Source organism: Babylonia areolata, chromosome 28 (assembly GCF_041734735.1).
Source record: "Babylonia areolata isolate BAREFJ2019XMU chromosome 28, ASM4173473v1, whole genome shotgun sequence".
NCBI lineage: Eukaryota > Metazoa > Mollusca > Gastropoda > Neogastropoda > Buccinidae > Babylonia > Babylonia areolata.
The window spans coordinates 8145990-8169084 of NC_134903.1; the positions used below are offsets into that span (position 1 = coordinate 8145990).

A 23095-nucleotide genomic window follows, 5' to 3' on the forward strand; every position below is an offset into this window, starting at 1 on the left:
TTGCAAGAACTTTGACTGGCATTTGCTCCAACGATATGTCACTCCCTATGATGTACAGACATACCTGTGTTGAGAAAAGAGCTGTTCATTTTCACAATTTGATTTATTTTGCTAATAGGGTCATTCATTTCAGCAGTGAACAGAAATGTCACACCATCAGTTTCGACAATCTAGTTCTTTATGACGTGTACTGTGACGAGTGGGACGACGCATTCGGTGCAATGTGTAAAGTCAGTGTAAACAAGACAACAGAGAACTCACATCACCCAAAGACAGTGTTAACGTCCAGAATACAGCCATTGCTGCCCGCAAAAGAACTGTCAATAACTAAGTGCCTTGAAGGTCATGTGACACACACGTTTCTTCTATGTGGTTCTAACAAGTACATAATTTGTGGTCAAAATCACACCTCTTGTAAATTATTTGACCCAATGTCAGACTATGGTGTTTTGTATTCATCAGAACCACGTTTACATTCCATTCCCACATACACGTGCAATGATGAAATCGCCAGCTTTTCATATACTCTCATTTGTGATTTTATTGATGATTGTCTTGATAAAAGTGATGAATCATTCTGTCAGCATCCCCTCTGTGTCAAATCATTTGCATGCATGAATGGCCAATGTGTATCCTTTGAAAATGTATGTGATCAAATGCCTGAGTGCCTGGACGAATCAGATGAAAAAGGATGTGCTTACGTTAGATCTGTACATGTATTGTTGCCATATTTTCCATCTCCTGCTTTCACCAGATTCGATGGCTTGGAACAGTTCATCTCAGTGAGGATGAATTCCAGCGAGTCCTGCCCTGACAGTCACTATCGTTGTCCTGGAGAGTTCAATGACTGTATGCCTGTGTACACGCGATGCAACGGAATGTACGACTGTAAAGGTCACGAAGATGAGGAAAGATGTGAGGAAATGAAATGTCCAGGATTTTTCATGTGCAGAGCTTCCACAATATGTGTGCACCATGACGATCTATGTGACGGCTGGCCCCACTGTCCAATGCACGATGATGAACTAGCCTGTGGTGTGACCTGTCCCGTAGAATGCCTTTGTCAAAGTTACACCTTTCTATGTCTTAAGCCGTTTTACGCAGTGCACTTCTCTTGGCTACGCTATCTGGACGCTACAGGTACTGGCATGTCACTGTCTGACGTGGGCAGCCACACCTACCTTGTACACCTGGTCCTTGCTCAGTGTTCTCTGACCCTCCTGACGTATGTGCAGTTGTTGAATCTAAAGTTTCTTGACATCAGTGGCAACATCTTGCAGCATGTCAACATCACTTCTTTCCTTGCTTTGGACAATTTACAGACACTGGTGCTGTCAGACAATCCCCTGACCATGTTCCACAGCGGTATTCCCTCTGGAATTCAGTTAAAAGAACTGACATCCGTCGATCTGTCCAACACAAAAATCATCGCGTTTGATGGTGCAATCTTCTCGTCGTTTCCCCATATAAAGAAATTGAATTTATCTTTTACTTCCCTTCATGCCATTTCTCCTGGAGCATTTCAGTTCATACCACAATTAACTGAACTGTATCTGGACGGAAGCCCAGTGCAAACGTTCCCACCTGATATCTTCAAAGATCTTTCACACCTAAAGGTCATATCAACACAAAATTATAAGCTCTGTTGCAATGAGATACTCCCACATCGATTCGACAAATCATCCTGCCATGCCCCAAAAGATGAAATTTCATCATGTGAAGATCTGTTGCAATCCTGGGCATACCGCGTGTTTCTGTGGATGATTGCCTGTCTGTCTCTAACGGGAAATATATGTTGCTTATGTGCACGTTTATTTGGAAGGAACAACACTTCTTCAAGTGGCTTCAGCGTGTTTGTCACCAACCTCACCATATCTGATTCTTTTATGGGAGTCTACATCACTGTTATTGGACAGGCTGATGAGCGATTCCGTGGTATATATCTACATCATGATGACACTTGGAAAAACAGTGTGACTTGTAAGATAGCAGGTTTTCTATCTCTGTTATCCAGTGAGGTGTCAGCTCTGATCATCTGGCTCATCACACTTGATCGTTTTCTTGTTCTTCGCTTTCCATTCAGCACCTTGCGATTTGAGAAACAGTCAGCAATGGTTACATGCCTTTTCACCTGGTTGATTGGTTGGTTTCTTGCATTGTTGCCTTTACTTCCAATGACATCACACTGGGAGTTCTACAGTCAGACAGGTATTTGTATTCCACTTCCAATTACGAGGATGGAGTTTAAAGGAAAATCATATTCTTTTGGCGTATTAATTGTTATGAATTTTATTTTGTTTTTACTTATTTCTGCTGGTCAGACGTTTGTCTACTGGTCAATACAGAACAATTCATTGAAAACAGATACTACGAGGGTGTCACGTGACATGACAGTAGCTCGTCGGCTAATCAGTGTTGCAGTGACTGATTTCGTCTGCTGGTTTCCTATTGGCCTGTGTGGTATACTGGCATCGGCTGGTACTCCCATCCCTGGTGAAGTGAGTGTGGCATTGGCGATCTTTGTGCTTCCCTTGAACTCGGCAATTAATCCTTTCATATATACGTTCAATGCTTTGACAGAAAAGCGGAGGAAATCCAAAGAAACCAAAATGTTAAAATGGCTTGAATCACATCATGAATACACGTTTACATGACAAGCTGCGTGTACCCTCACACAAACTGTGCTTTCGATATATGTCTTCCTAATGTCAGCATCCTGTTAAAACTGTATTCCTAAGTAGCGTTATCTATCACTTTCCTCAATTTTGATTCTGTCGAATGGGGCAGCTGTGCTCATATGCTTTGTTGTTGAGGAAGCATCACTACAGTTAGGCTTTCGCTGTACAGCGTTGGGTTACGCTGCTGGTCAGGCATCTGCTTGGCAGATGTGGTGTAGCGTATATGGATTTGTCCGAACGCAGTGATGCCTCGAGCTACTGAAACTGAAACTGTACTGATGAAAGACCCTGTTTCCTGGCACCACTTGGCAATATTGTTCAGCTGGTTCCAGACGGCTGTATTCCTTTCTCGAGTATTGTTCGAAGTTTTGAAGACTAGGCCATCATCAACACATCAACACACAAGCCAATCCATTGTTGTTCAGATCTGCAAGTTCCTTTAAAATTTTTTTTAAAGACGTTGTAAAGCAACGGGGAAAGAAGTGATCCTTGTGTTAGTCCACCTTGACAGGCTGAATGCAGTGTGTGCTGACGAAGGACGTGCTCAGTTGTTGGATTGTTCTGCAGTATGTGTGTGTGTGGGGGGGGGGGGAGGAGGGGGGGGGGAGGGGGGTGTATGTGGATGTAGGTGTGGGGGGGGGGGGGGTATGTGTGTGTGCGTGCGCGCGCGCCTAGAGCTGACTTAATCAAGATTTTGCGCCTTTTAAATAATAATATTATTATTAGTAGTAGTATTTTTATGTATTTATCTATTATGTATTTATTCATTTTATCTTGTTTCTTTAATTTAATTTTATTTATTAGTATTATTATTATTTATTTATTTATTTTCTTATTTTATTTTATTTCATTTTTTTCTCAAGGCCTAAGCGCGTTGGGTTACGCTGCTGGTCAGGCATCTGCTTGATGTGGTGTAGCATATATGGATTTGATCGAATGCAGTGATGCCTCTTTGAGCTACTGATATTGATACTCTGCAGTGTCTTGCAGCTTTGTGAAAACAACTTTTGTCTCGATGCATCTAGCTTTGTTAGTGTACTTTTGTTTGTTGGGTTTTTTGCACAAACAGAACAGCAAAACTGTGAAGAAACCAAATATCAGTTCTGATGAATGCTTTGTCTGTATGGCAAGTTTCAGAAAAGCATATGTCAGCACTGGATATTAGGACCAGATGTTTCCTACATTCAACTTTGTTTTCCCTGCAAATAAAGACATTTGTCACATTAAGTTAGGGTATGAAAGATAGGTAGGGGTTTTGAATATTTTCATGATCAAGGCTGGTGGCGATAGCGTAGGAAGTAATCTAAACTTGCTAGCTCAAACTGCAGTCCAACGTGCTTCTGCTCCTATCATGTTCCTAGGAGATAACACAAAAAAACGATGTTTCTTCACGTTGCTAATATCAACATCTACACTAGATTAGATCACATCGTCATTCCATACAGAAACAAACTTTTTTTTTTCTCTCAGGGATTTGGGTTGCTTCAATTTCATTCTTCTTATATCTCTTGGAACCAGCTACAAATTCGCCTTCCTGAGCTAGGAAACCAAGAGTTCCAATTGCCCATCCCTGTCTCAGCATGTATAGGACGAAGAGGTTTCCACTTTTCGAGACTGTTTGGGCAATTTGGGGCCAGTGTTGTTGACTCCTTACACCATAGACTGGGATTGTCTTATCAGTGATGGAGCAAAAAGAGGGATGGCAGCCTTGTCAACATTGTGAGATGGGTGGTTGGGTTATAAATCTTCAACATTGAATGGACCACTGAGGCAACCATGTGTTTGTTCTGTATTGTCCATGTTGATCTGTGTGGCTTGTTCACGATTTAAGAGGCTATGCCAGTCTCCAATAAAAGCTTATTTGTGTTTGCACATTTCTTCTGTCTTTGCTGCTGTGTGCACATGTCAGAAGATCGGTATAAGGACCGTACACACTCTTTACTATTTGCTGATTGAGTGACGGGTTGTAAAATACCGAGATAAGTCTCAACAGACACAAACACACACACACAAACAAGGTGCTCAACGCCATTCACGCACACATGAACACTCACGTCTGCACATTGTCTGAATGATGAACTTATGTGGCAACAAAAAACAAAAAAAACAAAAAACAACAACAAAAAATCCCCCCCACACACATATTCATACACACACTCCAAATGCATGTGCACACACACACACACGCACACACACAAGCTTTTCTACAAACCATCCACCCACTCCTGCTGGAACCCAGTTCCTCTGTGCACATGAATCCTATGACACGGACGGAAGTTAAACTTTCCAACACAATGGACAACACCAACAAAACGTGTTCTAATCATCCACGACTCTTCCTTAAATTTTGTCTCACCAACACTGGTGGATAATACATTTCAAAGGCGACGACAGTACGAGCGGAAAAGCAGGCACGATTTTTGTCGCTGACGTCAAAAGTAAGTCAGGACGAAAACAACGTAATTACTTTCTGCATGACGTAATTTGTCTGCAGTCCGTCTGCTGTCTCTTATCTCCTGTTTCTCTGCTTGGGAATGTCACACCACACACACACACACACACAAAAAAAAAAAAAAAAACCAAACAAAACCAAACAACAAAAACAAACAAAACAAAAATCTTTGGTTTTATTTGCCAGTCCTTCAGATTTGTTTGTTAAAAAAAAAATCATCCCTTTACAAATGTTTACTATTTGTTTATGTGTGTATTCATTTATCATTTACACATGCAAACACACACACATATACACATATATATCTTATATATAGATATGTAGATTATATCCCTCTCCCCCTACCCCTATAAGCTGGAGACACACACACACACACACACACACACACACACACACAGAGAGAGAGAGAGAGAGAGAGAGAGAGAGAGAGAGAGAGAGAGAGAGACTTGTTTCAATTTCTCAAGGAGGCGTCACTGCGTTTGGACAAATCCAAATACCCTACACATCTGCTAGACAGATGCCTGATAGCAGCACAACCCAACACACTTGTCAGGCCTTGATTGCATGCTTGTATATTTGTGTACCTATCAGAGTGGGTTTCTTTTTACATAATTTTGCCAGAAGACAACACTCTCATTGCCATGGGTTCTTTTTCAGTGCACCAAGTGCATGCTGCAAACGGGACATTGGTTTATCGTCTCATCCGAAAGATAGACGCTCAGTGTGATTTTCCAGTCAAACTTAGGAGAAAAGGCGAGAGCGAGATTCGAACCCACACCCTCACAGACTCTCTGTATTGGCAGATGAGCATCTTAACCATTCTGCCACCTCCCCCCTTAAAGAGAGATACGGATACGGATGATTGATTCAATAAGGCCATGGCCCCTCATGAAGGGGGTACAGTGAACAATAATCCACAACAATAAATGCATACTACCATACTACCAACAATAAATACACGTCAGTAAATGTTCAACTACAAGCTGAAAATACACAACAAATGATAATATACTGCATATTTTAAATGCTTTATACAAGTAAACAGCAAACTGTTTCATAAGGGTTTCGTTTGTCAATGACATCAGCAAAACAAGTCCAAATGTAGTTGGGCGTGTGTAATATTTTTGTGGAATTAACTGAAATCTAAGGTCACTCAAAGCAGGGCCACGGGATGTTAGAACACGAATCACGCAAGTTTTTTGTTTTGTTTTTTTCTCTATTTCTTTTTTATGTTTCTTTTTATAATTAGTTTCTTTAATTTTGTTTTAATGTTGTTGCTGTTCTTGTTGTCTCGTTTGTTTTTTTGTTTTTTTGTTTTGTTTTGTTTGTTTGTTTGTTTTTGTTATCCAGGTTATCCAGGGGAGTGATTTTGGTCCTTTGCTCTCTCAACAGATTCAAACACATAATTTAGCCAGGAGGAAATTTGGCGACTTTGGCTGATGTTTATTATTATTATTATTATTATTAGTAGTAGTAGTAGTAGTAGTATTTAACATTTCATTTCAAAAAAGATTCACGACAACATGGTTGATCAGTAATGCCCATATGACACCCTTCAATTTTTTTGCTTTATCTAAAAAGATCAATGGATATAGCATTCTCACTTTCAAAATCTAACTGATAAACTATAGAGCTATGGACATCAAATGAATCAACTTTGGAGTCTTGCACTGGCTGCAACAGAAATGATGACCCTATCATATGGGCAGCCACAGTGCTGCCAGGGCTTGTGCACATTCCAATATTACCACCAGATCCCACCCTGCCATTGAACATGAAAAACGATAATTTATTTATTTATTTTTTTTCACATATCCAGTGGATGGAAACCGGAATTGTTAGGCCTTTCTCTGTTTTGCAATGTTCTATGACAAGGTTGAACAGATTTTTCAGTGCATTCTTGAAACATGTCAATCATAAAAAAAAGAATGGCATTGAACTGGCTGACATCTGTATTACCATTAAAACATGAGCATGAAGGTGGCAGAATGGTTAAGACGCTCAGCTGCTAATACGGAGTCCGTGAGGGTGTGAGTTCGAATCCCGCTCTTGCCCTTTTTCCCATGTTTGACTGGAAAATCAAACTGAGCGTCTAGTCTTTCGGATGACACAATGAACTGAGGCAGCCGTGTGCAGCACACACTTGGCGTACTGAAAAAGAACCCATGGCAACGAGAGTGTTGTCCTCTGGCAAAATTATGTGAAAAGAAACCCACTCTGACAGGTACACAATTATATAAACAAGCACCCAAAGCCTGACAAGTGCGTTGGGCTATGTTACTGTCAGGCATCTGCTTAGCAGATGTGGTGTAGCGTATATAGATTTCTCAGAACGCAGTGACGCCTCCTTGAGAAACTGAAAACTGAATAAGACATTTTGTATATGCATCAACGTCACCCTTCAGATGTGCATAACAATCGTCGTGTTTATCATTTAAGTTAGTGACAGTTCAATTTCTAGCTCATCAAACAGGTCGATGTCACTGTAATTCGAGTCATCGGGATGAATATAAATACCACTTATCCCGTTAGAGATCTATTCAACAAAACACATACAATACAACCACCTGTGCACAGGAACACACGCACCCACACATACAGAGAGATGGTCAGACTGATAGATATAAATAAACACAAAAGCGATCGCGTGCTTCTTATCACCTTACTTGTGGATACCAGCCACTGGACTGCTAGCATGTGTCACAGCTTCAAACTGCATTGTCAGACTGGATGGTGTCACTTTGTTCGCAACATTCTCTTCCCTGATGTATATGTATGTGTGAATGTGTGCCTGCATGTTTTACATTTATTTGCCTATTTATCATCATTGTTGTCTGTTATTTATTTATTTTATTCTATTTATTTATTTTTTTTTATTTATTTTATTTTATTAACATTTTTGTTTTTTTGTTTTTGCATGCTTATAGTTGACTTCATCAAGTTTTTGCACCCTATAAATATTATTATTATTAGTAGTAGTTCTTTTTTTATATATTTATCTATCATTTATTTATTTACTTATTCCTTTTTATTTTATTTATTTTACTTTTATTATTATTATTTTATTATATTTTAATTTTTTTATTATTTTGTTTTTCTCAAGGCCTGACTAAGTGCGTTGGGTTACGCTGCTGGTCAGGCATCTGCTTGGCAGATGTGGTGTAGCATATATGGGTTTGTCCGAACGCATTGACGCCTCCTTGAGCTACTGAAACTGAAACTGTTCCCTGTCCCCAACCAGACTGATATTCAGGTGACTGAACTGTTTGTGTATATGATGATTTTGTTCTTTTGTTCTGTCATGTCATGTTGTCCTTTTGTCTTGGTATGTGTTCTTGTCCTTTTGACCTGTCATGTCATATTGTCCTTTTGTCCTGTCATGTCTTCTTGTCCTTTTGTCTTGGTATGTGTCATTGTCCTTTTGTCTTGGTATGAGTTCTGGTCCTTTTGTCGTGTCGTGTCTTATTATCCTTTTGTCCTGTCATGTCTTCTTGTCCTTTCGTCTTGGTATGTGTACTTGTCTTGTTCGCATGTCTGGTCCTTGTCCTCGTGTCTTGTATCAGCTTGCATCACTGGTCTTGCTGTGTACAATGTGTGCTTCTGTAAGGGTTCTTTCTGTCTTTTCTTTCATATCCCCTCCTCCGTCTCATTTCTCCTTTCACATCCGGTTTCTACTCATTGCTGTGGTTTACGGCCTGATTTGGCCAGCTGACATTTCAACATGTGTAAAACTTTCTCTTCTAGGGCAATACTCCGGTGTTGTTTTCTGATGGTCCACATGTACAGGAGTGGGTTGAGGCCAGAGCCAAGTGGTAGCATGAACACAACCATAGTGCCATAGATCCTGTCTGTGATAGTGCCGTATGATCTTGAAATGGCAACCAGGCCAAAAATGATCCAGAAAACAGCATTGACAACAGTCACATTTCCAATAAGATGAATGGAAGAATGAAGTGATCTGTTTACAGAATCAAGTGCAAATCTGTATTTTGGTATCTGTCGATAGATGAGAATTTGACCCGACACAACAGTTATACAGAAAATAAAATTGATGTTAGTTGTCACTGTGAACCATCTAAACTTATGCTGTGGGTTATAGTTGTCAAATAAAGCCAGGCGACACAGACCTGACTGCCCATCAAGTCCCCAGTGAGAAAGTCCTGGAAAAAACGGTATCAAGGACAACAACGTTCCAGCACTCCATGTTATCCCACACGCTACAGCTGCTGAACGTTTACTAGATGTTGAGGCACACCCAGGGAAACAAAGGGTAAAGGTGTGATACAAAGTGATGAACCAAATGCTCAAAACAGACATTTCACTGGACAGAAAAGACAGAAAACCACTCACCATACAAACCACACTGCCAGTCCATTTCTTCTCAACGTGGATGTACTCTCGATGAATTAGTCCATCTGCCACCACAGCAATGCCAACGTGAGTTCCCATACAGACGTTTGCAAACTGCAGATGGACAATTGCCATTATGAAATAACTGCATAACCTTTCTTTCATTGAGAATGATACAACACAGGAAAGCAAAGTACAAAAAATGGCGGAAATGCTAATAAGCCAAAAGAAGACCCGATACAGGTCTGTTGGAAACAGCGTTTTGCAGGAACGTAATATAGTGTCGGGAGCAAAGCAGGTGATCTTAGTGGATGTTTTTGGGAACATGTTTTCACAGCACAACCTGAAGTCTGACGAAAATATGCTTTTTAAACAGTTTAAGGGTGATAGTAAATCCTGAGGAAAACTGGTCACGTGGTTCCCTCTCACGTCCAGCTCAATCAGCTGTGGCATGCTTTTGAACCCCCTGCGTCCAACACTTTCTATTGTGGAAAATGAAATGTTTAAATACTTCATTTGAGGCAGGTACATTGACAATTCACTGTCCAGTACCACTAAACGTATTCGTGACATGTCAATCCGTCTTAAGATATAATGGATGTGCTTCAAGTACGTATTTGTCAGTTTGTTCATAGGGTTGTTTGAAACTTGCAGAGATCTTAAATGTGATAGCTCTAGAAAAACTGATGTATCCAAATTCTTTATTTGATTATCTGAAAGATCAATGGAATGCAAGTTGGACAACTTAGTGTGTGAAACGTTAACAAGAGAACAATTGGACAAACTCAAGTGAATCAGATACATGTTCAAAGTAAAGTCAGTCAGCAGCATGCCAGAGTTTCTGGCATCCACGGTTCGAAGTAGAGGGAACAGTGCAACAGGAAAAGGTTTGTCACACAAGAAAGAACGACCTTGACAAAGACAAACTTCAGGACAGGTCATGTCACACATCAGTTCATCGTCTCCCTGTGGGCACTGACCCCAGCCATCACACAGATGATCTCTATGCACACAGACCCTGGAAGCTCGGCATGTGTAGAAACCAGAACACGTCCTTGTTGTACAGTCCAGTTCGTCTTCTCCATAAACACAGTCATTGAATCCATTGCATCGAGTGTAAACAGGAAGACAGTATAACCACTCAGCTGTACAACGATAATGACTGTCAGGACAAGGTTCATCCCCTTTTTTCACCCGCAGAGTAAAATATCCAGCACCATCCAGGTTGATATACAAACCATGCTTCTTGTCATTGTCTCTGGCTTCAAAATAATATGAATAGTCTTCTGGACAAAACACCTCATCAGAATCGTCCAGGCAGTCAGAGAACTCATTACAGCATTGGCTGTTCAAAACACACTGACCGTTTGAGCACAGAAACCCGTCACATGAAGGGTGCTCACAAAATGACTCGTCACTGTTATCTGGACAATCTTTTCTGAAGTCACACACCAGGGTATGGTGCATTGTTGTGGCATCGTCATCACATGTGAACATGATATGTGTGTGTTGTATCCCACCGAGAAGTTTCATTTTAGTACTCTGCATGCCAGTCTTGTTTGGGAAGAAAAGAAAAGATGAATGTGTTGTTTGATGACAAAGGGTCTGTGGATCATTCGAGAAAAACACGTGTGTCGTGCGACTGTCCGGGCAAGAAGTTAAAATCTGTCTGGTGTTTGTGAAAGCGGATGGAGAAACCTGTAAAGCAGCTGGTGGGGTGTGTGAAGGCAACACGCTGGGAGGATGTAAGGATATTTCACACAGTGCTAAATTCAATTTCCAATGCATAACATCTTCTTCATGGCCGATAGTCATAATATCTAATTCTCTACTAAAACGAATCCTAGATGGATAATATGGAGGCAGTTCAAGGAAATGATTCAGTTTGTAAATCAAAGTTTCGTCATTCCAGATACGGAACTTGCTGTACATAAAAGGGACAGAACCCCATCCTGAAAAGTAACCAAAAAATACCTTAAATGTGTGATAGTTTCTAAAAATGTGAAGAGAATCATTCTGTTCTTTTCTCGTTTTCAGTGAAGCCAGTGTTCCATGCATATGCTTTTTCATACATTCATACATTGCAGATGCATGCAGCATATATATTTCGAATCTAAGCAATTCAAAACACTTGTTACGTGAAGCCACCAAACCCTGACAACCAGGACCACTGAAAGGACAGTGTTCTGTTTCATCTCGTCCATCTTCACACTCTGTTTTCAAATTACAGTTCAGACACCGCTGAAACGTGAAATAGAAACTCGTGGAACAGTTGTACAAACCACTTGGCAGCTTGTGAAGCTGATGATTTTGGGTAAAGACAAAATATTGTATTTTAGTTGGATATCTCTGTCGGCCAGGGTAATTGTACCGAATTTGAAGGTACGTGGGGGCCAAAATGGAAGCAGGTGTTGAGCGCTCAGGGCACAAAGATTCAACACTTAACTTTGTTGTGTTTGGTTTTCTGTATATAAATTGTATCTTTTCATACGCAAAACAAACCATTGGACTGAATGACTGCTGAATGTCTATTATGATGACACATCTTGGTGGAATTTTCAATTCTTCCTCACGATACAAACTGTAATAAAAGTAAGGCACAACCACAAACCCAGAATACTCAGATATGTGTATTGTAATCAAACGATGTCTTTTAATCACACTGATAAGTATTTTTAGCGCTGGGTAGTTAAAGTGTTTGACGTTTAGGGCATTGTCTTTGAAGTCATAAACCATGTCTTTAGCACCGTGAAAACTACATTTTGACACCAGCGTAACAAATATCATAGAGGTTATTTCTGTTTCCCACTGATTCGATCCACACCAGTATGCCAACCGTTCAACAGCAACCTGAACACACAATCCTACTGGTACCCCCACAAGCAGTTTACAGAAAGAAGTGGAATCATCACACACCCCATACACCACTCCTGGATGTGTCGTGTAATTTGGTAGGTTATTCTTACAGTCTGAATGATTGACCTGCATCACTGTGTGGTTTGTGATGTTGTGGTTCATGAAGAATTTGACTCCGGGGCAGATGTCACCCAATCCCAGTGGACGAGCAGTTGTGTTCACACTGGCGTTGTCCAAGCTGTCGTCTTGTGTGACAACGTGAGCACAGACAAAACAATGCAATATAACACACTGTGAAGGACACAACGAACATACCGTCCACAGTGTGTGTTCTTCAGAATGTTAAAGAAGATGCAAATCATATTGCCATCCTCAGGATATTGGACATTGTTTGCCCACCCATTTGTTTTCTTTGTGATGAATAACACATTTGTAGTTAAATCCCATTGTAGTTCAAATAACAGCAATAAATACGATTAACAAACATATTCACGTAAAAGACGACCATCAAACATCATCACATCCAACTGATTTTTTTGTTTTTCTAAAATTAAGTACACAGTGTGAATACCAAGAGGCAAATGAATCATTAACACAATGAACTAGACGTTTACACTGCTAACAGAGTATGAGATGAGATGCAACAGTGTTGGTAAGAACAAAATGTCCTTAATTTGTTGAAACATTTATCATACGAATTTCAGTTGACACTTATTGGAACATTTCTGTGGAATGAAATAGAAACACTACTGTTGTCATAAGAAGTAATATTTGTAGGTCTGCTGTTCAAATGCCAGTGAGGACAAAGTGAGGGGTCAGGTAGTGGCGTAGAAACTTTACTGCTACAAAAGAAATCAGTCGACGTATGCAAGGAGCCTATTATACTTGCACGAGACCGAGTTATGCAAGGAAAGCTTACAGAGATAAGGCAGCTGGCTAGGGCCAAAGAAATGTGTCGTTGACTTAACACTTTCTACCCAATGAGTGCACCTGGAGTACCCTCCACTCAGCCCCCCCGTACCCTCCAGCTGCGCAGCCATGGGTACATGCAAACGCGTGCATGTGAAAGGAATAGTGATAACTGTTTGTTAGATTACTTTCAAATTTCATGATGTCATACATTAGTGTCATGTCAAAAAAACAACAACAAAACAAAACAAAAAACAAACAAACAACACAAACATGCATTAAAAAAACACACAAAAAAAAACAATACTGTGAAACACACATGCAGTGACGGAAATGAAGGAAAACACAATCAAATTAAAACACGTACAGATGTACCACATACATAAAATCAAGCACTGAACATTTTGATGTGCACCGTTTATCAACATAGACTCCACAACGAAACACAGAATGAAAAATCCAGATCGATTGTCCGGAAATATCACAAGATATAAAAACAGAACGAAAATATTTCATTGACAATGTTATTGTGCTCACTAATACTAGCAATCTGTATCTGTTGAGTACATCGCTGTCGCCAAGATTATGGCATTATCGCGACGGGTGGGGTTTGTGCGCAGCTTGGCAGGTTCACTGTTGGGGTGTTAATAGTTTTTTGAAGATCTCAGAAGTTGGTGCTCTTACTATGTTTTCTTCCAGGTGGTTCCTGTCTTTTACTGTGCTAACAAAAAATGACTGTATTGCTCTGTCTGACATCTGCTGACTTGGAATGTTCTTGTCTTGTTTCTTATGTGATTAGAGATCGCACTGGTGGTGTCGTACAGATCGCCAGATGTTCGTGGCCTTGTGAGTCGTCCTGGTTTATGTGGGGTTAAGTACTCAGTAGGTGGTATGGCCGGTACCAACCCCTCAACCACCTTGTAGAGGAAGATGAGGCGTAGATCATGTCTGCGCTGTTGGAGTGTCGGCAGTTGCAGAGTGTGAAGCATCTTGGTGATGGAGCAGGGTGTTCTGAATTTATTATCGCCGGTTATGAACCGGGCAGATAGGCGCTGCACTTTTTCAAGTTTATCAATATCCTGTTTGAGGTAAGGACTCCATATGATAGAGCCATACTGGAGGGCTGGTCTGATGAGGGATAGATATGCATTTTTCTTGCACTGGAGGGGGCAGAAACGCAGGTTTCTCCTGAGGAAGCCAAGGGTGCTGTGTGCTTTTTTGCAGGTGTAGGCAATGTGGGTGCTCCATTTCAGGTCAACAGAGACTTGAATACCTAGATAGGGGTTTGTGTGGAGGTGCTGAAGGGGTGTGTTATATGGGAGTAGATGTGGTTGGTTGACTGCTGTATACTGAGGATGTAGCACTTGTTGGGGTTAAATTTCATACCCCAGTCAGTGGCCGAGGTTTCGATGACTAAAAATTTAGATCGAAATCAAATTAGTGACGCCACTCGCATCTTCAGTGCAGTCCAAGCGGTGCTAGTGCTGGTGATTTTTGCTCAGCTTACACATCCTGAAGTTTCCATAATGCTGCAGAACATGAAATACCATGCTTTATTACATCGCCTGGAGTCAGCCTGTTATGCAAATTGCATATGTAGCTGTGGAATAAAGCCTCTGGAACTGGTGGAAGATCAGTCTCGTATGGACAGAAACAGTCCTGGAGAAATGACCACCCCCAGTTCTTTAGGTTCATTCGACAGGAACATCAACCCACAACTGAACCTGCAGATAAAACATACATTGAGTTGAATTTCATTGAAGTCAGGGGAAGTGTATTAACTTGAACAAAGGTGGCTTTCATTGACACTTTTTCCACAGAACCTTTTGTAGCAAAGGGTACCAAGGCTGGTGGCAGGACTACCATTTTAGAACAAAGCATCAGCACGGATGACTTTATCAATAGATGCTTTGATGTAGAACACTACAACTTGCTGCTGAAACATTCTCTTGTCAAGAAGTTTTCTTCTTATCAACAGATGCTTTGATGTAGAACACTACAACTTGCTGCTGAAACATTCTCTTGTCAAGAAGTTTTCTTCTTATCAACAGATGCTTTGATGTAGAACACTACAACTTGCTGCTGAAACATTCTCTTGTCAAGAAGTTTTCTTCTTTTTTTCTTTTTTTCAGTGCCATCGCTTTGCCATTGCCAAACAAACATGGGATCGTGTCACACAACCTGTTATGGTAAGTGCAAACAACAGTCAGCAAATCAGCATCGCCTGCTGCATCCACTAAATCTACATTTGATTATTGATTTTGTTTACTCTCTGTCATAACTCATGATAATCTCGGATAGAGTCTTTTGTTTTATGAACGCCGTGGACCCTCAGTTGATGGCTCTGGTGACAGGGCCAGTGGTGTTTCCATAGTTCGGTTCTGCCAGGTGTCTGAGTTTTGAGGCTTTTTGTCCAGCTGGATGACATCCTCACGTGAGAATTTTTTTCTGCGGGTGGCCATTGATTATGTGTTATCGGTGTTTCTGTGTCGCCATTTACCCCCAGTTGATGGGTTCTGGTCATAGGACCAGAGGTGATTCCATAGTTTGGTTATGGTACGTGTCCGTTTGGGGTTTGGGGCATTTTGCCCAGTTGGATTTCACCCTCATGTCAGGATGTGTTTTCAGCCAGGTGGCCACTGAGTATGTGCCAATAAGTATACTGCGACTCTCCCATTTTCCGAATGTCAACCCCCCATCAGTGCTATTGACACTCCTCATCAAATGCTCCTTTACTGAGTCTGGAGTTAGACCTGTCCAGTATCGCTTTGATGGATGGTATGGTGGCCATTGTAGAACTCAAAGATATCATGGTGGTTAAATCAGAACAGGCACCATTGAACACCACCGAAGTGACTCAACAGCAGTGCAGGGTCTCCTCTGGTGTGTGGCCTCCTGGCGACCTAACATCGATGGTTTCCTGCGGACTGCCGACACTGGAACTGTGACTGACGAACCCGGGTAAGGTCGTGTATGCGGGAATCTAAATGAGCGGCGTGGGAGTAATGCCACTGAAACGGTGCAGATGATGGGCAGCAAAAAAACAAAAACAAAAACAAAACCACAACAAAACCCATTATGGTGGATCAACTGAAGAACTTGCACCTGCTACAGCTAGATGCGTACTGATTTGGTGTTCACGTTATGCCCAGTGACAGAAAAATACAGCAAGATTTCCGGCAAACAATTAATTAAGGTGCAGAAGTTGCATCGGTGATCAGCCATTTCAGTCTTCACACTGTCCAACCTTTGCTGCACTATGTCCTGGACGTCTTTTGCACTCGCTGGCTCTAAGCTGTTAGCGTTCAAGGCACTGCAACATTATCTGAAGGCTTCAGAAAGGTATCCAGGAATGATACGTATTTTCATCTTCCAGGCAGTCTTTACTCAGGTCAGGTCAGGTCATTAGATCTGCTACTGGTAACCTGTAATCCAGTACAACCTGTTCAGGGTCGGGTTGCCGACGACTAAACCGGCACTCCCACCACTCCCTTCTGGGACTGGTGAGGCGGGTGGCTAGACACCCTTATGGAGATCCATAAAAGGGCGTCGGCTCAGGAGAGCCACCGACGGCCATCTAGCTCCACCGTGCTGTGTGCATGCCACACGCAGTTGGCCCCCGGGGTGTGTCTACCCATGCATGCGAAGTCTGGATCCGGCAGAATCTGCGGAAGAAACCTATCGGTTCAACGGAGAGGAAGGCGGTTACAGCAACGCACTGTTGAGTGCAGAGAGCAAGATGAGACACCGAAAGGATATCTTGGTCATCCACTGCATCCGTGCTCATCCTCCAGTCGTCTCGACTTAGTCTTGCCACTGGAAATTGGTGGACCCGGACGAGAGAGTGAGGTCGACGTTGCGCAACTCCTCTTCACTTTAAACAAACTCATCGCGCAAGTCATCAGTCATCCAAAATGACCTTTCATCCTTCATCATTTCATCACCCCCAAGTCCTGTGGCGACAGGCGAGCGACGAAACGACAGGTGTGGGTACACTGGCAGTCGCAGCCGCAGACCTGCACGCAGGCGGCTCAGGCCATAGGGTCGTTCTTCGTCGACAGGAGCAGCGATGGAGCTCGGCAGCCGTCTGAGCGTTTGAGCAGCCCTCTTTTAGGAATGCACTGCTCACCTCCCTGGCATGAGGAAGGGGCTAGAAAAGGTGCCCTAAAAATTGCCTGCTCCATATCACCCTGGCCAGCATACCGCGGCTGGCGGGGACCCTACATCAGCGGTCGAAACAAAGAGAAAGAAAAGAAAAAAGCAAGGATCGTTCCTCTCACCATTGGTGCTTGGAACATAAGGACTCTCCTGGACAGAGATAACGCGGACAGACCCCAAAGGAGAACAGCACTAGTTGCATCCGAACTCGCCAGATACAATATCGACATCGCAGCCTTGAGTGAGACTCGGCTTGCAGGCGAAGGCGAGCTCTGTGAACGGGGATCTGGTTACACCTTCTTCTGGAGTGGACGAGGAAGCGAAGAGCGACATGAGGCTGGTGTTGGTTTTGCAGTAAAAACAGCACTTGTCAGCAAGCTAGCTGGAATCCCAAAGGGAGTCAACGATAGGCTTATGACCATGAAACTCCCACTGGCATCTGGCCAGAAGCACCTCACCATTGTCAGTGCCTACGCCCCAACCATGACCAACCCGGATGAAGTGAAGGCGAAGTTCTACGAGGACCTTCACTCTGTCATTGCTGCCATCCCTAAAGCAGACAAGCTCATCATTCTTGGGGACTTCAATGCTAGAGTTGGCTCTGACTACATCTCCTGGGATGGAGTGATTGGAAAGCACGGTGTGGGCCACTGCAACCCAAATGGATTGCTTTTGCTTCAGACCTGTGCAGAGCACGAACTGCTGATAACCAACACAGTTTTCTGCCTCCCTACCCGTAACAGGACGTCATGGATGCACCCTCGCTCAAAGCATTGGCATCTCATCGATTATGTCATCGTCAGGAAAAGGGATAGGCAAGATGTACGTGTAACAAAGACCATGTGCGGCGCCGAGTGTTGGACAGACCATCGCCTTGTAGTCTCGAAGCTGAATATTCGAATCCAGCCCAAGAGACGCCCCCAAGGCCAGAAGGCTCCAAAACGGCTCAACATCGCTAAGCTGAAAAACATCACCATCAAACAGTCCTTTGTGGAGCTGCTGGAAGATCGTCTGGAATCCGCCTCTCTGAACGACCAGAATGTGGAGTCTGACTGGAGGACCCTGCGTGAGCTGATCTATAGTACAGCTTCAGAGACCCTGGGACCCATGATCAGAAAGCACAAAGACTGGTTTGATGAAAACTGTGATGAAATCAAGCAGCTTCTGGATGAGAAACGCCGTCTGCATCAAGCCCACCTGAGCAACCCAAAGTCCACATCAAAAAAGGATGCGTACAATGCCATCCGCAGGACTGTTCAGCAAAAGTTACGCCAGATGCAGGATAAGTGGCTGAGTGACAAAGCTGATGAGATCCAGGGATATGCTGACAGGCACGATATGAAGAGGTTCTATGATGCCTTAAAAGAAGTCTACGGCCCCACATCCTCAGGATCCTCCCCCCTCCTCAGTGCAGATGGGAATACCTTGATCACCGAGAAGGAGAACATTCTCGAACGATGGGCTGAGCACTTCAACAGTGTCTTAAATCGCCCTTCCTCCATAAATGATGAAGCCATAGACCGTCTCCCACAAGTCCCCACCAACGAAGCACTGGATGATCCGCCAACACTTCTTGAGACCCAGAAAGCAATCCGTCTGCTATCCAGTGGCAAAGCACCTGGCTCAGACTCCATACCAGCAGAGGTCTACAAGGATGGAGGCACTGTGCTGACTGAGAAGCTTCATCAGCTGTACTCACTCATGTGGAAAGAAGAGACGATCCCCCAGGATTTCAAAGATGCATCTATCATTCACTTGTACAAGCGAAAGGGGAACCGGCAAGCCTGTGATAACCATCGGGGCATTTCCTTGCTCTCCATCGCAGGCAAGATACTTGCCAGGATCCTACTAAACCGCCTCACAGCATACCTTGACCAAGGTCATTTGCCTGAGAGCCAATGTGGATTCCGGAAAGAGCGCGGAACCACCGACATGGTGTTTGCTGCAAGGCAGCTGCAAGAGAAATGTCAGGAGCAAAATGCTGATCTGTTCTCCACCTATGTCGACCTCACTAAGGCCTTTGACACCGTGAGTAGAGAGGGACTGTGGAAGATCATGGCCAAGTACGGATGCCCTCGGAAATTTATTTCCTTGGTCAGCCAATTCCATGAAGGCATGCAGGCTCGAGTCCAGGACAATGGCGAAACATCTGCTCCTTTTGCTGTCACAAATGGTGTCAAGCAAGGCTGCGTCCTGGCTCCAACGCTGTTCAGCCTCATGTTCTCTGCAATGCTTACTGATGCCTTCAGAGATGGCGATGTTGGAATCGGCCTAAAGTACCGAACAGATGGCAAGCTGTTTAACCTCAGAAGGCTTCAAGCAAAAACGAAGGTCATGACAGACATCATCAGAGACTTTTTGTTTGCTGATGACTGTGCCCTCAATGCTGGATCTGAAGCTGACATGCAACTCAGCGTCGACAAGTTTGCCACTGCCAGCAGGAACTTCGGCCTTACCATCAGCACGAGGAAAACTGAAGTTCTCCATCAGCCAGCCCCAGGGAAACCCTACGTTGAGCCCAACATCACAGTCAACGGTCAGAGACTCAGTGCGGTGGAGCGGTTCACATACTTGGCAGCACACTGTCACGAAATGCGACCATCGACGATGAAGTGAATGTCAGGATTGCAAGAGCAAGTGCAACTTTTGGTAGACTCAGTGCAAATGTCTGGAACAGAAGAGGCATTAGTCTTGAGACCAAGCTAAAGGTCTACAGAGCAGTAGTTCTCCCCACACTACTGTACGGCTGCGAAACTTGGACAGTGTACCAACGACATGCCAAGAAGCTGAACCACTTCCACACAACATGCCTCAGGAAGCTACTGAACATCAAGTGGCAAGACAGGACCCCAGACACAGAGGTGCTCGCAAAAGCCACCCTTCCCAGCATCTTCACCATCCTGATGCAGTCCCAGCTTCGCTGGGCTGGACACGTGGCGCGCATGCCAGACCATCGGCTGCCCAAAAGGCTCTTCTATGGCGAGCTGCAACAAGGGAAGAGATCACACGGAGGTCAGAAGAAGCGCTTCAGAGATACTCTGAAAGTCTCTCTGAAAGCGTTTGATATCAACCCTGACTCCTGGGAGGAATCTGCAGTGGACCGTAACAAATGGCGCGCTGCTGTGCACAAAGGCGCCAAGTTGTGCGAGGCCAACAGGACTGCTGCAGCTGTTCAGAAGAGGCAGGCCAGAAAGTCACGGGCAAACAAGCTCCCTGACAATGATATGCCTGTCTTTGTCTGCCCCAACTGTCAGCGAACATTTCGTGCGCAGATTGGACTATTCAGCCATCTGCGCACTCACAGATAGACTCATGAGCATCCTTCCCCCCACCCCACCACCACCCTCCCCCCATCCCCCATCTGGATGACAACGATGGTCATCATCGATCTCGATGGACACACCACCACCACCACCACCACTCTTCGCAACTATCTTATGCATTTCATTTTGCCACCTTCATACTCAAGCCAGCTGCATTCTCATTCCCACGCTGATTGACGTGTAGTGTGTCAAGGTTCACGAGTCACATTTGCAAATATCGGTTCATTTCCTAAGAAAATTATGTATAAACATGCCGTTCTTCCCACATCAAGACAGGATGATGGTCACTTTTGCCATAATCTGCCTTCCATATTTTCTAACTTAATTGTCTGTACAGTTCTCCCATAATGCTCTTCCAAACAAACCTGAGCAATGACCATATTCATATTCTACATTGCTAAACAGAGAGTGAAGTATATTTGTGTGTGTGTGCATTACGTAAAATATGAACAAAATTGTACCTAAGAACTACAAGATCCCGTGCTGCCTTCGTAAATTCACCTTTGCAGTGGGTATAATACTTTTATTTCTTCTTATAAAATAATATCATGATTGGTAAGAAACTGGAAAACATCCATAAAAGCAATTTTGCGTCTTCTAACAATTTAGCATGCTACACATGAAAATTAAAATGTTTGTTTTCATTTGATCCAAAGAGATATGTTACTTTCTGAACGGTGTCTGTTATATGCCGCTGTGTCCTGCTCACAGATGTATAGGTGAGCAATAGCACGGCAGCATTCAGTTACATGTATTGTACCGTGCTAAACGCTTTCTGGCGAGCTGCATTCCGCGCTGTTGTAACCTCCCTCACACGCTCTTACCTTGCCACTCATTGCAAGGTACTCGCTCACGGCCAGAAATGTGAGTGATAATTACAAAAAAATCATAATTATGCCCCCCCCCTCCCCATCTGAAGCAATATGAACCCAACAATTTGTGAGCTTGATCCATTTCATACATGTGGATTGTTGGCCTGGTGGTAACACATGCGGCTAGGAAGCGAGAGAATCTGAGCGGACTGGTTCGAATCTCACAGTTGCCAGTATTTTCTCCCCCTCCACTAGACCTTGAGTGGTGGTCTGGACGGTAGTCATTCGGATAAGAGGATAAACTGAAGTCCCGTGTGCAGCATGCACTTAGCGCACGTAAAAAAACAACAACAAATAACATACCCAAAAAACAAAACATAAAAACAACAACAACAAAGGGTTGTCCTTGGCAAAATTATGTAGAAAAATCCACTTCGATAGGAAAACAAATAAAACTGCAGGCAGGAGGGAAAAATAAAAATAAAAGAAAGAAAATGTGGCGCTCTCAGTGTAAGAGACACGCGCACTTCCCGGGGAGAGCAGCCCGAGTTTCACACAGAGAAATCGGTTGTGACAAAAAGAGTAATTCAAAACAATACAGTATAACACGTCTGACGGCAGTTCACAACGCTCTTTCGCTTGGAATAAGCATGGTGAAGAGACTCCGTGTGTACTGTCGGTAACCTCACTCACACTATCGACAGACAGTCGAGCGAAGTTTTGTCTATCGCTTTCATTTAACTGCGCTTAACACATACCTTTCGCTGAACGTGCAACCCAGAAATTAACACGGCCGCCTGTCAGTAGGCTAAATGTGACTCGCTTTACAACAGGGGGGTGATGATATAAGTCACTGCTCCAGTCAGTGTTTTAGGAAGGAGTATTCTGTAGTACTAATCATGCACACGGAAGCCAGTAAATTGACCTTTCTTTCAACACCAAACACAATGGCAACGAATTGTACATGCACAGCATGCTTTGGAGTGAAAGAGAGAGAAACAATGCATCGATTGGCTAGACTTCATACATTCGTGTAAAAACAACAACAACAACAAACAAACAAAAAACCCCGCATATTTCAAAATTCTACTTTTTGTAGTACATATAGAAACACACCCATCAAGCACAAACATGAAGGGAAAAGGTGCAAGTTTAGACAAATATCTTACAAAACAGACAACAATCCCTACGGATTTGACGTCATTTTACACGTGTATCTCCATGTACAGGAAACATTCAAGTGAATCGACATACGATATCGAATATAATAAATGATGCATAATTAACAGTATAACTATCCCGATTTATCGTACCATACAGTGCGGCCGATTTTGTGATAACTTGTGCAGTGGATTTTCGTTTCAGACAAGTTTTAAAAACAACAATTTTATAAAATTTATACAAGGGTATTATTTTCAAATAAACGTTTCGAACAGCACGTCCAGCGATTGTACATACCTTTCGACTTCAAAGGTGTGTCTTAAGTTTATCGGAAATGCTTCAAAGAGGGTATAGTTTTGTTCAATCTGTATTTGTACAAAAAGCATTTAGCTAGTA

General features: G+C 43.0%; 1 protein-coding gene across 1 annotated transcript in view; it reads left to right on the plus strand.

Moving 5' to 3' along the window:
- The first annotated feature begins 614 nt into the window (after positions 1 to 614).
- Positions 615 to 23095, plus strand: part of LOC143301777 (relaxin receptor 2-like) — a 31120-nt gene continuing 8639 nt past the window's right edge. Inside the window, exons 1-4 of the mRNA XM_076616167.1 lie at positions 615 to 915; positions 1141 to 1225; positions 1823 to 2498; positions 12521 to 12594. Of these exons, the coding sequence (XP_076472282.1) occupies positions 615 to 915; positions 1141 to 1225; positions 1823 to 2498; positions 12521 to 12594 (1136 nt within the window). The remainder of the gene's footprint in view (positions 916 to 1140; positions 1226 to 1822; positions 2499 to 12520; positions 12595 to 23095) is intronic.